Raw genomic sequence first — 18768 nt, forward strand, 5'->3', positions numbered from 1 at the left:
TAATCTTAATTAAAATGTTAATGAATGAAAAACTGACTTCAAAATTAAGTAACCCCTCACTAAATATTTGGCAAGGAAAAATACATATTTCTTTGAGTAAAATATAATAGTGCTCATCGTATGAATAAAAGTGGAGTTTAAACTATTTTAAAACAAATAGAGTTCCCACCTTTGCATGAGAAACCATGAGTAAAGATTATAATGATTCGTGAGATTCGTGAGAATTCATGTTAATCTTGGAGTGCTCATCGTATGAATATAAGTGGAGTTTAAACTATTTTAAAACAAATAGAGTTCCCACCTTTGCATGAGAAACCATGAGTAAAGATTATAATGATTCGTGAGAATTCATGTTAATCTTGGATCTTTGAAGGAGGTGTTAGGTGTTTTGTGCCCAAGGATTAACCTGGAAGGCTCACACTATAATGTGCAAGGAGACAAAGTGAAAAACTTGATTTTGGAACAAAAGATACTTAAACATTTTGACATAACCCTCCTCATTTTTTTTCATGTAGCTAGACTTGCAATTTTATGAGCAAGAAAAAAAATATTATTAAGTCTCGGTGCATTTGTTCGAATTCTGAGTGAGAGAAAGAATTTCAGAGCAAATGCAAATTCCTCTGCCTAACCTTGATGGGAATATCTCTTCTCGAGGTACTGGTATTCAGTATATTTTACAGCATCCCAGGCAACAAATTCTGCAAATGTCTAGACCTGTAGATGCATGTGTTGGCTGCAGAAAAGTTGTTCGATTTATTAATATGAACTAAGATAATTTTTATTGCAATTATGATGTAATACAGGAACAAATGATCGAAAGCGGAAGAGCCTCGAGGATCAACCAACTGAGTAGGATGTTTCCACTTCTCGTGGTAAATTGTCTTCTATGCAAATTCCTTTGCCTAACCTTGATGGGAATATCTCTTCTCCAGGCACTGGTATTCAGTCTACTTTGCAGGCTAGGTAATTAAATAAATGCAGAGAAGGAGACGATGTGTTCTTACATTGCAAATCATTTCCTGGAAGTTTGGACATATATTAAATAAATGCCCGATAACTGCTTTTGGTCAGTTACAATGAGATGCATATCAAAGTTTCTTTGAGATAATGCATATCAAAGTTTCTTTGAGATATTTATAGTTTTATCTTTGAGTGTGGGTATGCTTGATTGCTGGCTGTCTAGGTGGTGAGTTGAATATCTGTAATTAGGGGTTTTATTTCACCGAAATGGATTATTTTGATGATTTGGGGTTATGTGTCATCTCCAGACATGTGGTTCTCTCTCCGGAAACTACCAAATTGCTTCCCAAGAACCGACTTCTCAATGAAGTAAGCACCGCATTTTTGTTCTTAAATGTTATGTTTAATGCAAATGCATCTGTTTTGCCAACTTCCCAATGTGGTAATCAGCAGCTAATTTGTTTTCAAATGCCATTTTTAATGCAAATTTATCTGTTTTGCCAACTTCCCAATGTGGTAATCAACACCTAATTTGTTTTCAAATGCCATTTTTAATGCAATAATCTGTTGGTTTGTTTTATTTTATATTTTTATTATTATTATAAACATATTAATAATTTTAACCAAATTGATATTATTTTTGGTCCAGAACAAATGGTGAGCCATTGGAGTTTAGCAGTCTCGTGGATGGGTGCACTATGCCGCCATTCATCGTCCTGAGCCACACATCATGGTATTCAAAAGACCTTTGAATTACCAGCAAAACGAGCAACAACACGCTAGGGCTCAATCTCAACTTATGGGTCTGAAAGCCTAGTGAGTTTATCAACACTATCAAACCGTGTTAGTGATGCTTGTCATGAATTGACATGTATTCTTAGTCGTAGAATAGGCCTCAAGCCAGGGGCAGACCCTGCATCCAATTTTGAGCTTTTCATTCTTTGTTGGGCAAGCCTTCGTTTTTAGACCTGCTTGAAGGGAGTTGCATTGGAAGATCCACAAAATTAATTCAAACACAAACAATGAAAAACAAATAACTCAAAACTCTCTTAAAATTTTCCAGAGGTGCAAATATCTTGATATATAAACAATGCCTAAGAGGCTGGAAGAATCGAGTTTGACTTATATATATAATTTTGTAGAGATAGAGCAAGAAATATAATTTTGCTCAGGTACATGTTTTGAATCTTTTTTATCTTAATAAAAAGTAAAAACATTGCCAAAATAAATGGGTATGTTATGCACACTATAAAAATCATGAGACATAAATAAAGAAAAGATATCTCAATGCATTTTTTAGAGATTAAAATGTTTGAAATTGCATTAATGTTTGTTCACACTAATTGTCCGCAAACGAAGAAAAAGAAAAAGAAAATATTCATACGAAAAAAGGTTACTGAAAGTATGAAAATGCATGATTGAATTTGCTAAGCAGCTTCTGCTCCTTTTAACGGAGACAGGGAGCACATACATCCTTGACAGAGGCCATGTATACTAATTGTTTATGTAATATGGACCTCATTGTAATGACATGGAGGAGCGTATTGCCCAAGGAAAGTATGGAAAAGAAGACCAATCCTTGCACATCGATGGTGTCACATGGTTTTTTTCCCAGGACAACGCAGTCTCAAAGGCTCCCATGGATGAGGGTTAGGTTAGATATTCACGATTTTAGGGTTTTACTAATAAAAATCATGTAACAAACCCTTCTTAATCTTAATTAAAATTTCAATGAATGAAAAACTGACTTCAAAATTAAGTAACCCCTCACTAAAAATTTGGCAAGGAAAAATACATATTTCTTTGACTAAAATATGATAGTGCTCATCGTATGAGCAAAAGTGGAGTTTAAACCATTTTAAAACAAATAGAGTTCCCACCTTTGCATGAGAAGCCATGATTAAAGATTATAATGATTCGTGAGAATGCATGTTAATCCTGGATCTTTGGAGGTGTTCGGTGTTCTGTGCCCAAGGATTAACCTGTAAGGCTCACACTATAATGTCCAAGGAGACAGTGAAAAACTTGATTCTGGGACAAAAGATACTTAAACATTTTGACATAACCCTCATTTTTAATGCGATAATCTGTTTGTTTGTTTTATTTTATATTTTTATTATTATAACATATTAATAATTTTAACCAAATTTATATTCTTTTTGGTCCAGAACGAATGGCAAGCCATTGGAGTTCAACAGTCTCGTGGATGGGTGCACTATGCCATTCATTGTCTTGAGCATCATGTTATTAAGAAGACCTTTGAATTACCAGCAACAACAGGCTGGCGCTCAATCTCAACTTATGGGTCTGATAGAAACCGTGTTAGTGATGCCTATCATGAATTAACATGTATTCTTAGTCGTAGAATAGGCCTTAAGCCAGTGGCAGACCCTGCATCCAATTTTGAGCTTTTCATTCTATGTTGGACATGCCTTTGTTTTTAGACCTGCTTGAAGGGAGTTGCATTGGAAGATCGACAAAATTAATTCAAACACAAACAATGAAAAACAAATAACTCAAAACTCTCTTAAAATTTTCCAGAGGTGAAAATATCTGGATATATAAAGAATGCCTTAGAGGCTGGAAGAAATATATAATTTTGCAGAGACAGCAATAAATAGAATTTTGCTCAGGTACATGTTTTGAATCTTTTCTATCTTAGAAAAAGTAAAAACATTGCCAAAATAAATGGGTATGTTATGCACACTATAAAAATCATGAGACATAAATGTTTGCCCTGGATGAAATGATATCTCAATGCATTTTTTAGAGATTAAAATATTTGAAATTGCAGTAATGTTTGTTCACACTAATTGTCCGCAAACGAAGAAAAAGGAAAAAAAAATTATTCATTCGAAAAAAGGTTACTGAAAGTATGAAAATGCATGATTGAATTGGCTAAGCAGCTTCTAGTCCTTTTCACAAAGACACGGAGCACATACATCCTTGACAGAGGCCACGTATACTAACTTTTTATGTAATATGGACCTCATTGTAATGACATGGAGGAGCGTATTTCCCAAGGCACATATGGCAAAGAAGACCAATCCTTGCACACTGATGGCGTCACATAGCTTTTTTCCTAGGACAATGCAATCTCAAAGGCTCCCATGGATGAGGGTTAGGTTAGATATTCACAATTTTAGGGTTTTACTAATAAAAATCATGTAACAAACCCTTATTAATATTAATTAAATTTTTAATGAATGAAAAACTGAATTCAAAATTAAGTAACCCCTCACTAAATATTTGGCAAGGAAAAATACATATTTCTTTGAATAAAATATGATAGTGCTCATTGTATCAATAAAAAGTGGAGTTTAAACCATTTTAAAACAAATAGAGTTCCCACCTTTGCATGAGAAACCATGAGTAAAGATTATAATGATTCGTGAGAATGCATGTTAATCTTGGATCTTTGAAGGAGGTGTTAGCTATTCTGTGCCCAACGATTAACATGGAAGGCTCACACTAGAATGTGCAAGGATACAATGTGAAAAACTTGGTTTTGGAACAAAAGATACTTAAACATTTTGACATAACCCTCATTTTTTTTCATGCAGCGAGACTTGGAATTTTATGAGCAAGAAAAAATATATTATTAAGTCTCGCTACGTTTGTTCGAATTCTGAGTCAGAGAAGGAATTTCAGACCAATGCAAATTCCTCTGCCTAACCTTGATGGGAATATCTCTTCTCCAGGTATTGATATTCAGTGTATTTTACGCCGTCCCATGCAACAAATTCTGCAAATGTCTAGACCTGTAGATTCATGTGTTGGTTGCAGAAAAGTTGTTCAATTTATTAATGTGGACTAAGATATTTTTTATTGCAATTATGATGCAATACAGGAACAAATGATCGAAAGCGGAAGAGCCCCAAGGATCAACCAACAGAGCAGGATGTTTCCACTTCTGGTGGTAAATTGTCTTCTATGCAAATTCCTTTGCCTAACCTTGATGGGAATATCTCATCTCCAGGTACTGTATTCTGTCTACTTTGCAGGCTAGGTAATTAAATAAATGCAGAGAAGGAGACGATGTGTCCACGTTGTTCTTACATTGCAAATCATTTCCTGGAAGTTTGGGCATATATTAAATAAATGCCCGATAACTGCTTTTGGTCAGTTACAATCAGATGCATATCAAAGTTTCTTTGAGATAATGCATATGAAAGTTTCTTTGAGATATTTATAGTTTTATCTTTGAGTATGGGTATGCTTGATTGCTGGCTGTCTAGGTGGTGAGTTGAATATCTGTAATTAGGGTTTTATTTCACCCAAATGGATTATTTTGATGATTGAGCATTATGTGTCATCTCCAGACGTGTGGTTCTCCCTCTGGAAACTGCCAAATTGCTTCCCAAGAACCGACTTCTCAATGAAGTAAGCACCGCATTTTTGTTCTCAAATGTTATTTTATGTGGTAATCAGCAGCTAATTTGTTTTCAAATGCCATTTTTAATGCAAATGCATCTGTTTTTCCAACTTCCCAATGTGGTAATCAGCACCTAATTTGTTTTCAAATGTCATTTTTAATGCGATAATCTATTTTTTTGTTTTGTTTTTTATTTTTATTATTAGAAACATATTAATAATTTTAACCAAATTGATATTGTTTTTGGTCCACAACGAATGGTGAGCCATTGTAGTTCAGCAGTCTCGAGGATGGGTGCACTATGCCATTCATCGTGCTGAGCCACACATCATGTTATTCAGAAGACCTTTGAATTACCAGCAAAACCAGCAGCAACAGGCTGGGGCTCAATCTCAACTTATGGGTCTGAAAGCCCAGTGAGTTTATCAACACTATCAAATAGTTTTAGTGATGCTAGTCATGAATTAACATGTATTCTTAGTTGTAGAATAGGCCTTAAGCTAGGGGCAGACCCTGCATCCAATTTTGAGCTTTTCATTCTTTGTTGGACAAGCCTTTGTTTTTAGACTTGCTTGAAGGGAGTTGCATTGGAAAATAGACAAAATTAATTGAAACACAAACAATGAAAAACAAATAACTCAAAACTTGCTTAAAATTTTCCAGAGGTGCAAATATCCAGATATATAAAGAATGCCTCAGAGGCTGGAAGAATTGAGTTTGACTGATATATATAATTTTGCAGAGATAGAGCAAGAAATAGAATTTTTCTCAGGTACATGTTTTGAATCTTTTGTATCTTAAAAAAGGTAAAAACATTGCCAAAATAAATGGGTATGTTATGCACACTATAAAAATCATGAGACATAAATGTTTGCCCTGGATAAAGAAATGATATCTCAATGCGTTTTTTAGAGATTAAAATGTTTGAAATTGCAGTAATGTTTGTTCACACTGATTGTCCGCAAATGAAGAAAAAGGAAAAAAAAATTATTCATTCAAAAAAAGGTGACTGAAAGTATGAAAATGCATGATTGAATTTGCTAAGTAGCTTCTACTCCTTTTCACAGAGACAGGGAGCACATACATCCTTGATAGAGGCCACGTATACTAATTGTTTATGTAATATGGACCTCATTGTAATGACATGGAGGAGCGTATTGCCCAAGGCACGTATGGCAAAGAAGACCAATCCTTGCACATCGATGGCGTCACATACGTGGTGAGTTGAATATCTGTAATTAGGGTTTTATTTCACCCAAATGGATTATTTTGATGATTTGGCGTGATGTATCATCCCCAGACATGTGGTTCTCCCTCCGGAAACTGCCAAATTTCTTTCCAAGAACCGACTTCTCAATGAGGTAAGCACTGCATTTTTGTTCTCAAATGCTATTTTTAATGCAAAAGCATCTGTTTTGCCAACTTTCCAATGTGGTGATCAACACTTAATTTGTTTTCAAATGCCATTTTTAATGCGATAATCTGTTTGTTTGTTTTATATTTTATTTTTTTTATTATAAACATATAATAATTTTAACCAAATTGATATTCTTTTTGGTCGAGAACGAATGGCGAGTCATTGGAGTTCAGCAGTCTCGTGGGTGGGTGCACTATGCCATTCATCGTCCTGAGCCACACATCATGTTATTCGAAGACCTTTGAATTACCAGCAAAACCAGAAGCAACAGGCTGGGGTGCAATCTCAACCTATGGGTGTGAAAGCCTACTGAGTTTTATTGTGGGCAAGGCGGGGGCTCAATCTCAACCTATGGGTCTGAAAGCCCAGTGAGTTTTATTGTGCGCAAAGCGGACTGGCCTGCCCCGATGTGCCCAATTTTGAATGATTGATTGGATTTTATTATATAAATAATTGAGAGAAATGAAGAATAATAATTTGTATAATTTTGATTGAGGATTTATTTTATTTTAGGCAATTTATTGACTAGGTTTAGTTTGAATGATGATTTGTATAATTTTGATTTAAGGATTTTTTTTTTTGGGCAATTTATTGACTAGGTTTAGTTTGAATGATTGAATTATTATAATATTTATTATTTTGAACCAAAATACAATTCTTTCAATTTAACATTTGTATCGGCCTCCCTTTGCACATTTTGGGCCAATTGCTAGTTATATTAGGTTACTTGAAAAATCGGTCTCCTACAATGTATTTTAGGTATTAGAAGAGGGAAATGGTTATTTCCCCATTGATTGAGGAATCATTTAGGCAATTTCAATCTTGTAGAAAAGATCTGTGTTGGTTCAGCTTGGGCCCGAAACTTTTTTGTTGTCATAATTAATGAATGCATTAGGTTGACCATAACAAAATATCCATTTTCAGAATACACATTATCATCCACCCTTGCGATCAACAATGTCCGTTCACATGTCGCTATTCTTCCCCACTCTATGCCTTACGGCGTTTCCTTTGCAACATAAGGTGCAAATGCTAGTATTAGCTTTCTTTTTCACTAATGAATCACACCAGGACAACACTACGACTGAGCCAAACCGTGAGTTAAATGTACCAATTTATGCCTAACTCATATTAACATGCCTAATCTTAGCTGATAGCTGAATTGTATTGTATTTCTAAGAGAGGTGGAATACATGTCCCTCTCTGTGCTATTTCGCGTTTCTATTTCATAGAATATACGGAATGGAAGGAGAAACCAGAGGGGACAGTACACGTAAAAGTGGAAGCAGTAGCAATAGCCATGACTATGGTGGTGGAGGAGGCAGGTCTCAATCTTTAATGTCCACCAATAATAACAATAGATGCTGTAGCGATGGAAGACCACCAATTTCTGCCTGCCCTAATCTCTTATCTCTTTCTGTGAATTCTGCTGCTTCTTCCATAATTGGACTGGCCTGGGATTCATCATCTCTCTTAATTCTGGAGAACATGATGATGATGAATTGCAGAGAAACAGAGGAAATAGTAGATCACCAACACCACTAAGACCAGGAAGAGAAGAAAAAAGTCACCAACGCCAACTTCATTGTTTCTTTGTGGGTATACATGGAGGAGAAGGAAAAGGAAACGATGAAGTTGGAGTTGAAGTTGGCGACTTGTTTCCTCTCTTCCTGGCCTTGGTAGTGTTGGTGACCTCATACAACGCCTATTACTCTGCTTCTCATCATCATCGTGTTCTCCGAAACTAACAGATGATAAATCTCAAGTCTGTGCCAATTTAGCAGAATTCACAAAAGGAGATGATGGGTGGGCAGTAATTGGTTGTCTTCCGTTGCCATTGCTTCCATTGTTTTATGGGTGGATAATAAATATTGAAACGTGTCTCATGCACGACGATAGCCATCTCTATTGCTAGTACTTCTTATTCTACCTGTACTCTCTCCTCTCGTTTCTCCTTTAATTCCATATATTTTATAAAAGTGAAACCCGAAATAACAGACAGAAGGTGTGTCTTCCACCTCTATAACTGAACTGTATCCACGCCAACCACGTTGGAGACTTTATTACAGAAACTCGAAATAACAGAGGGGCGCGCCTTCCACCTGTATAATTGAAGTGTATCCACGCTAAGAACGTGGAGTCTCGACGTGGAGACTTTATTGCGAAGGATCCTACCGGATAACGGAACATATAGTATAGGAAGAAGCGTAAACTATCGTGACTTTTTTGGCTGTAGGAGGTCACGACACCAATCATCGCGTCCTTGTTTGATCTGTTGTACTTCAAATTACTCTTCGCCCATTGGCCTGCAGACATGGGACAGCTCTCCAGCCGAAACTGCTCCTGCCACAATTCTCGCCCACCTCTGAGCATTCGCTACCGAATTCAACATTCTCTTTTCACTCCAACCATATTCAAGCAACCAGTTTGTAAAGCCAATTTTGTTCGACCTCCTACTGTTCCCACCTGCAACCAACCACGCAATTGCCAGTTATCTATAAACTCACAGCTTAGTTAAAACTAAGTGGATTGGAAGGAGGAGAGAAGGAGGAACTGTGTTTCCTTCCTTTCTCATCCATCTTCTTGACTACTTGAATGAAAGCCCAAATTGGAATAATGCTTCCCTTCATCTTCGCAGTGAGTGAAAAATTTCTTAGCTCAATACAAGGCATTGTGACTGCTACATGCAGATCCCTGCCACTCATGGATACCGATGCCTTCATCATTGTAATACAATGGGAGCTCTCAATATTCTGGGCAGGATCTTTGCCTGTTGCAATAAACACAGCAGAGACAATATTGGAGGCATGGTCATTGAACCCTCCCATGGCACCAGCCAGAGCAGATCCATTCAAGTTCTTAAGCATGTTCAATTCTAACAAAGCTGGAACGGTAGTTTTCAGGACCTTTTAAACAACCGCCTCAGTGATGACAGCTTCACAGAACTGATTTACCACGCCCTTCAATCCAGTTCACTGCCGTGGGCTTCTTGTCTGCGCAGAAATTGCCTGGTGACAAGCCCAGGAATTAAACAGATAGCCCAATATCAAAAAGAAAACCTATGAAAGAGTGCGCAGCAAACCAAGAGTCCACAAACCCTAGTGAAAGAGCGATCACCAAAAACCTAAATACCAATCAAAATAGGAAAAGCTAAACTGCATCAAAAAAACTCGCCAGAAACATCATAGCATCCATGTCAGTAAACTCAATTTGAAGGAATTCTAAAACATTCTGCACGCCCTTGGACACCATATTCATCCCCAGGGCATCTCCAGTGGAACAACAAAATCTCATGTACAGATTCCTCCCCGCAAGTGTGCACTTAATGCCTTGGAGCCTGGCAAATCTGCTGGTGCTGTTATTTTATGCACATCACATCATATCAACAATTATATCAACAATAAAGGGTCAATTTATATACCCCACACTATGGTAGGCAGTGGCAAAGCATCCCAGGACAGCTAGAAGATATTTCATCCTTTCACTTATTTGGTAGATAGAGTTAAGATGGATCTAGACTTTTTAAATTTTCCATTTAAATATACTACATTCCACATGAATACCATGGGTCAATACCATAGATTCTCAATACCATTGACCAATACCATAGGCTGTTTTTATTTTAATACCATTGGCCAATACCATATCTTGTTTTTATTTTTATTTTTATTTTTTTATAAGGTTATTTTTATTTTTATTTTATTTTGACCAAGTTAAAAGGTTTACATTACATTAATCTTTTTATTTTATTTATTTTAATTTGTTTTGTTTTATTTTTTATTTTTATGTAATTTGACTTAGTCAAAATGTTAAACATTACACTGCAATATCTCTATCATAGTGGGCTGGAGGTATATGTTTATTTTAATTTTAAAAAAATATCAAATTAAATTGTAATGAAATACAATTTAATTAAATATAATATTTTTTTAATAAATGTAAAATAAAAATAGTATGAATTTTTATGTGGATACTTAAAATTTAATTAATAATAATAATATTATTATTTAAGTAAAACTATTATTTATATCCATTTATTAGATATCTAAAATATTTTAAAAAAATATTGTTGAACTAGTGACCATGGCCAGAAAAAATATTTAGGAGCAACTATTAAAGGAAAAACAAGGGTGCTAGTGGCACACTTGACACGGTCACATCACCTTAGATGTGAGGCTAGTGGATGGAAGATCCCCAAGGAAGTTTGGGAAGAGAGAACTTGCATTTTCTGCTATAAGGGTATGGTGAAGATGGAATTGCACTTTGTCATGGAGTGTGCAACATATAAGGATATCCACATTCAATATGAAAACAATCTAAAGATTGACAACATGCACCATCTATTTGACAAAGATAAGATCTATCAGATTTCTAGCCCGCTTTCTAGTCAAGATTCATACCAGAAGATCGAAAGGAATATGAAAATGAGTAAGGTTGTTAATCTCTGGGTCCCTTAGGTTACGAGCCTCGTTGACGTCATTAAAATCATTCATTCATTCATTTAGAATCAATAACAATAATATTCATTAGTTTATATTTATGGAATTTGTGTTAAGTTAAAATATATGAAATGCTACGAGGGATCTTTAGTATTTTTCTATTTTTATTAACATATACTGATAAAAATTATATTCTTAAGAATCCATTATATTATATTGTGTTTTTATAATTTCCTAAGTTTTTATTGATTGTTTTCCTTATCTCTAGGGTTTATTCTAATACTTGTTTATTTTCACATTTTTGATGAATTATTATTTAACCTAGCATCAAGGAGATTCTTTGAATTTTTTTGAGTTTCTCACCCAACATTTCTCACCAATTTATTTAATGAGGCTAGATCAAATTTCTCATCAGTGTCTTCATATCATAATGAGCCACACTTGCTCGCTCAAAATGACCGTAACATTTCTCTCAAAAAAATAATGTGATGGATCGAGAAAAATCATATCAAAATTGCTCACACCAAGAAGCTGACCGTCCAAAAATATTATATTAGTAAAAAGGCTAGAGCTGAAGCTTGTAATAGAAGGTGACTATCCACAAAAAAAATAACATTCTTTTGGTCTATTCTTTGTTCTTAAAGCAATAAAAACTATGCAAACCAAGGTATGAAAACCATTATGTTATGCTCTTAACACACAAAATGATACCCAATACAGAATATGCGAAGGAAAGATACCCAGAACACAGAATAGCAATGATTTTATTATTCAGAGAGTAATGTTCACTTGCCTCTTCGAGGGGGCAACCTCCAATAGAGTAGAGCTCGACTACAAAATAAGACACGATGCTCCTCGCAGGGAGTCTCTATCCTTTATATATGACTCATACATGCAATACCACGGGCCAATACCGTGGGTTTTATTAATACCATCTATCTAATACTACGATCCATTTGCAACTAACTGTGGTTCCGTCATTAATTGTGGATTAACCGCTTACAATTATTAATATGGGCTTTATTGACTCTTGACTATGACATGATCCCATTACATAAATAAGGAGGTTAGGGTGGGACCCTAACATGCCCTCCCCCTTAAGACGAACCTTGTCCTCAAGGCTGAAGCTGCGGAAACTGCTGAAGAATAGTGGTTGGTTCCCAAGTTGCATCTTCCAGAGAGGTGTCTTTCCATTTGACGAGGACTTCGTTAATCATGCGGTCGCGTAGTTGCTTGTCGCGTGTGTCTAGGACCTGTTCAGGTTGAAGCCAGATGGGCCCTTCTTCGTCCAATTCAGGTAGACTGGTCTGAATTATACAATTGTTCCCAATCACTTTCTTGAGGCATGAGACATGGAAAATTGGATGGATTTTTGCAGTAGGTGGCAAGGCCAACTTATAGGCAACTTCTCCAATGCGCTGAAGTACTTGATATGGTCCGTAGAATTTGGGAGAGAGTTTCTGACACCCCTTGTCCTTGAGTGATGTTTGCTTATATGGTTGTAGCCGTAAAATGACTTGATCCCCTTCTTGAAATTGGCGCTCTGAGAGATGTTGGTCTACCTGTTGCTTCATACGGTTCTGAGCTTGATGAAGATTCTCTCGAAGATGGGAGAGCATGGTTGCGCGGTGTTGTAGGAGTTGATCCACTGCTTGTACTTTTGAGCATCCCTTGAGATACGAAGTAGGTGAAGGTGGGAGTTGACCATATACTGCTTCATAGGGAGTCATTTTGGTGGTGGCATGATAGTTGGTGTTATACCACCATTCAGCCAGAGGTAACCAATGTACCCAAAGGTGTTTCTTTTCTGAAGTGAAACACCTAAGGTAGGTTTCTAGACATTTGTTGACGGCTTCGGTTTGACCATCTGTTTGCGGATGATAGGAAGTACTGAGTTTGAGTTGAGTGCCTTGTATTTTGAACAGTTCTTGCCAAAAATTACTGGTGAAGATCGGGTCGCGGTCGGACACAATAGAAGTGGGCATGCCATGCAATTTGAAGATCTGATCCATGAAAGATTGAGAAACCAAAGTTGGTGTAAACGGGTGGGGTAGGGCGCAGAAATGAGCATACTTCGACAGTCGATCCACAACCACCATGATGACTGACTGGTTCCCTGACTTTGGAAGACCTGTAATGAAATCCATAGAAACCTCCGTCCAAATTGAGGCTGGAATGGGCAATGGTTGTAATGTGCCTGGTGTGTTGACGGTTTCCCCTTTGTGGTGTTGACATACATCACATTCTGCTAAGAAAGTAAGGATGTCCTTTTTCATGCCTGTCCAAAAAACTGATCTTCCGGTGCGAGTATACGTCTTCTGAAAGCCCGAATGTCCTGCAATGGGAGATGAGTGCAATTCTGCCAAAATGCGACTTTTGAGGGTGGATGTTGGTGATATTACGAATTTGTCCTTGTAGCGAAGAATATCATCCTGCCACGAGTAGCCCTTGGTGGAATTTGGATCTACCTGCAATTGAGAAATGAGTTGGGAGAGCCCGGGGTGTGAAAACCATTCCCTGCGAGCCTCTTCAATCCATTCCGGAATGGGGAGGGAAATTGCTAGCAGAGTACTTTCCTCCTCAAATTGGCAAGATAATGCATCTGCTACACTATTGTCTTTCCCTTTCTTGTAAATGATCTCATAATCATATCCCAGCATTTTGGCTAGCCATTTATTTTGATGTGGGGAGGATAGCCGTTGCTCCAAAAAATATTTAAGACTGTGATGATCTGTGCGGATTTGGAAACGTCGCCCCAATAAGTAAGGTCGCCAGGTCTCGACTGCATGTAAGATGGCCATCATTTCCTTCTCGTAGGTAGATTGGCCCAGATTCCTCCCACTGAGTTGTTGGCTTGTGAAGGCCAACGGTCGCCCTTCCTGCATTAAGACCGCCCCAATACCTGTACCCGAAGCATCACATTCAATGACAAAAGATTTGGTGAAGTCAGGGAGTGCTAAGACTGGAGTGGAACACATGGCATTTTTTAGAGCTGTAAAGGCCTGTTGTGCTTCCTCATTCCAGAAGAATGAATTTTTCTTTAGGAGTTGGGTGAGGGGCTTCGCTATGCGACCATAGTTGCGGAAAAATTTATGATAATAGCCTGTGAGACCCAAAAATCCTCTCAAGCTCTTCAAAGTCTTAGGTTGAGGCCATTCCTGCATTTCCTGGATCTTTTTGGGGTCCACCTTGACTCCTTCACGCCCCACAATGTGGCCCAAATACTCTACTTCTGCCATGCGAAACGAGCACTTGGACATCTTGACAAATAATTTATGCTTGCGGAGCAGTTGCAAGAGTAGATCTACATGCTAAAGATGTGCGGCCCAAGTGCAACTATAGATGAGGATGTCATCGAAGAAGATAAGGACAAATTTCCTGAGATATGGTTTGAGAATGTGGTTCATAAGGCTCTGAAAAGTAGAGGGGGCATTACAAAGACCAAATGGCATGACCAGGAATTCATAATGGCCTTCATGAGTTCTAAAAGCAGTCTTGGGGATGTCAACTTCCTTCATGCGAATTTGGTGGTAGCCTGAGCGAAGGTATAGCTTAGTGAATAATTGAGCCCCATTGAGTTCATCCATCAAATCATCAACCACCGGGATGGGAAATTTATCTTTGACTGTCAACTTATTGAGGGCCCTGAAGTCGAGACACATCCACCACTCCCCATCTTTCTTGAGCACCATGACCACTGGGGATGAATAAGGACTAATGATGGGACGAACGACACCTGCTTCCAAAAGTTCCTTGATGATTTTTTCTATTTCATTCTTTTGGGTGAACGAATATCTGTATGGGCGCACATTTGGGGATTGGGCCCCTGGAACCAAGGTGATGCTATGATCATGTTCCCCTCGCGAGGGTGGAAGCTCATGAGGCTTGTCAAAGACCGGCAGATGGTTATTTAAAATCTGTTGCATCTCAGGATGAATTGGTAGAGGCTTTGTTTCAACTGCCTGGATGGCATTAAATTGAGCTACAACTCCATGATTGCCCTTTTTTAACAATTTTTCCATCCTATGCGAGCTGATGATAGAGGGGGCTCCCACCTGGAGTCCACGGAGGGTATGTGTGTAGTTTTTCTGCTTAAAACTCATATATAATTCCTGGAATTCCATTGTGATTGGCCAAAGAGTGCGGAGCCATTCAGCGCCAAGGACAATGTCGCAACCCCCCATGTGTATGGCAAACATGTGGGTTTTCAACTGATAATCCCCTATTTGAAGTTTGACATTTTCACAACGGCCTTCACATTTGATTGTGCCTCCATCCGCAATTTGAACTTGGAAGTTAGAAACTGCGCGTACAAAACAATGCACTGCTTTTGCGACTTTTTGATGGATGAAATTATGTGTACTTCCACTATCAATCAGAACTACTACTAGGCGATGTTTAATAAAACCTCTGATTTTGAGAGTTTGAGGGGAAGAAATCCCTGCCAACGCATGCAGCGAAATAACTGGTTCGTCAGGGACATTGTCCTATTGGTTGTCTTCTTCTAGCGCCTCATGGTCCTCAAGTGGTGGATCTTCCTCTGTTGAGTTGTAGTCAGTGGCATCTATTTGAAAAAAATTGGGCTCCTTGCATTTATGACCTGGGGAGTATTTTTCATCACAGTAGTAACATAGTCCTTGCTTTCTTCTTTCGGCCATTTCTGCAGGTGACACCTTTTGGACCTTAAGTGTTTGAGTCGTGTTGTGAGCCTGTGGGGGACGACCTTTAGCGGAGAAATTTGGGCGACTGTATTGGGCTGCTAATGCACGTTCCACGTTACGAGCTACCTTGCAAGCCTCCATCCATGTGGGAGGGTGGTGCAGTAGGACTTGAGCTTTGATGGCTTCTTTAAGACCGCTGATAAAACATTCCGTGTAGAACGCATCTAAGAGACCCCAAGTGCGGAAGGCTAAGGCTTCAAAAGCTGTAATATATTCATCCACTGTACCAGTCTGTCGGAGCTTAGTAAGACGACCCAAAAAAGAGTCCTCATGTTCAAAGCGGCCTTGAAGAGCTTTTGTAAATTGGGTCCAAGTCCTAAAAGGTCCATTGAACCATTGATGCCATTCCCACCATTGCCACCTTCCATTGTCCAAGTACATGCTCCCCAACATAAGCTGAGTCGCATCATCTGAGATACGATTCAGTTTGAAATACTGGTCCATTTGTGCTATCCATGCTGACGGGTGAGAACCGTCAAATTTATGCATATCCAACTTGGGAGGTCGCTGACTGGGTGGTTGGTGGGTGTGCCAGACGTGAGGAGAGTGGCTAGACTCACCCTCATTATATCAACTACCATTATACGCCTCCTCGTGGGCTTGCTCCTTGTCCTTCGGGATGAGTTGCGTGACCTGGCTACTTAGTCCGTTAAGCTGAAGGGTGAGGGTGTGCATGGATTCTTCAAGTTTGTCGATCCTTTCATTGGCCATCGCTTGAGCTCTAGTTTCTACCATACACCAACCCGATCAAAATTTGGGACCGCCTAAAAATTTTCACTAATAATTGAATGGTACAACCGTGCTCAGCTCGTCGTCCTGATTCTGATGGGCTAGATCACCAATAAGCGCCCCGGAAGATCTCAGACTTTTTTTTTTTTACTGAAAACTCCTAACGGAGTTTTAATCCTTCCTTATCAATATTGCAGTGGCCAAATCCTCAAAATGTCAATGCGGCCAAAAGTCCTGCGAAAATTATACCCCAGTATAGGAACCCTTCACAACGACTCCGATCTGGTGGATCTGAGAGATCTAAATGGCGGATATGATGGCAAAATAGACTACTTCTGCAGATCTGATGGATCTGATGGATTTGATCGGAATGGCTGATCTGAGAACTGCGGGACTGATGTCTGCTGCTACTGCACCCTTTTGCACAAGTGGGTCTGGAAGAGATGCTGTGTGATCCCCTGATAGAAAAAGGGAACTATGGTCTTGAGGAGTGTCAAGTGCTACAGATCGCAATATACATAAGGGTCTGGCAGTAATACTCGGCCCAATGTTTCAGGGCTCTAACTAAGGAGGATCGACCGTACCCTTAGCCGTACAACCCGACTACCCTATCGTACGGGCGAGTAATCTCCCCGAGTGCTGTTCTCGGTGTACTGTAGCCGCAAGACGGCCGACGATTTATCTATGGCAAGGTTTCAAGGGAGCCTAGGGGGCTTCCAATATACCCAGAGGGTACATGGAAGATAATCCGTGCGCGGTTCTGTCTAATGCACTACTACTCGAAGGGGTACCCACAGGGGTTACAAGGGAGTCCAATAGATGTGACCACCTCTTGTATTTCCTACGTGCATGCCTCCCCAAATCCACAGGTTTATGCGCTCAACGACAGATCCCGTGGTTTAAAGACGCCGAAACACGTCTCTAGCCAAAAAAAAAAAAATTGCTAAGAAATGGAGATCCCACTGGCCCTAGAAAGTGCTCTGATACCACTTGTTATGCTCTTAACCTGCAAAATGATACCCAATACAAAATATGCAAAGGAAAGATACCCAGAACACAAAATAGCAATGGTTTTATAATTTAGAGAGTAATGTTCACTTGGCTCTTCAAGGGGGCAACCTCCAATAGAGCAGATCTCGACTACAAAATAAGACACGATGCTCCTCGCAGGGAGTCTCTATCCTTTATATATGACTCATACATGCAATACCACGGGCCAATACCGTGGGTTTTATTAATACCATCTATCGAATACTACAACCCATTTGCAACTAACTGTGGTTACGTCATTAATTGCGGATTAACCGCTTACAATTATTAATATGGGCTTTATTGACTCTGACTATGACGTGATCCCATTACATAAATAAGGGGTTTAGGGTGGGACCCTAACACATTCAAAGGTTGTGTTAAGAGCATTAAAAGGAATATTAAAAAAAATTGTCCAAATGTAATGAGGTGTGAATTTGTAACACAAGTTTAGAGTCTCAGAAGAGTGTTAGGTATTAGGTGTGACATTTCTATTATTTCTATTGTTCACCATTCCTTACTAATGTTATATTAAAGGTGTATCTATCAAATAAATTAAAATGTAAAACATTTTTAATTTAAAATATATTAAATGTTGAGAAACATCCTTCATTCAAAAGTTGGAGTTAGGATGAATTTATATAACTTCTTTTAGTTGGTAAGTTGTTTATCTATTTTGTTATAGAAAAATCAAACATTTTTATACAACAAATAGGAACCATCAAATCATTGTTTCTCTGTAATTGATGAGTCTAAGCTCTAGGTTGAGTAGAGCATTAGCCAAAAATCTAAGTAAACTATAGGCCCACCTTGAGGGAAACTAGCCTAAGAAAAGTATAGCATTGAAAAGCATTAATTTATTCGAACTTTGAAAGCATTACTGTCAAAATGGGAAATTGAGCCTTCATGGACTAATATAAATACTATACTACAGAACTTGGAGTAATAAAATAAAATCTAATTGTTTAATTCTAAAAGAAGAGTTGAAATAATGAAACTAAGAACCTAAAGGAGCCAACTTGGTTGAATCATAAATTAAGAGTACAGCGGGGTGTTTATTTTTGCCAACTATTGTTGTTAAAGATAGAACACCACCAT

The 18768-nt window shown here is 38.2% G+C and overlaps 1 protein-coding gene across 1 annotated transcript in view; it reads right to left on the reverse strand.

The window, feature by feature from the left end:
• Positions 1–9039: 9039 nt before the first annotated feature.
• LOC149154899 (3-hydroxy-3-methylglutaryl coenzyme A reductase 1-like) overlaps positions 9040–18768 on the reverse strand; it is a 43900-nt gene continuing 34171 nt past the window's right edge. The window contains exons 2-4 of the mRNA XM_089444246.1: positions 9927–10107; positions 9418–9658; positions 9040–9218 (exon numbers count right to left, since the gene is read on the reverse strand). Coding sequence (XP_089300372.1) covers positions 9040–9218; positions 9418–9658; positions 9927–10107 — 601 coding nt within the window. The remainder of the gene's footprint in view (positions 9219–9417; positions 9659–9926; positions 10108–18768) is intronic.

The sequence above is a fragment of the Pinus tabuliformis genome, chromosome 9 (assembly GCF_031772625.1).
Source record: "Pinus tabuliformis cultivar Carrire ecotype Pingquan chromosome 9, CPIR1, whole genome shotgun sequence".
In the NCBI taxonomy this organism is placed as follows: domain Eukaryota; kingdom Viridiplantae; phylum Streptophyta; class Pinopsida; order Pinales; family Pinaceae; genus Pinus; species Pinus tabuliformis.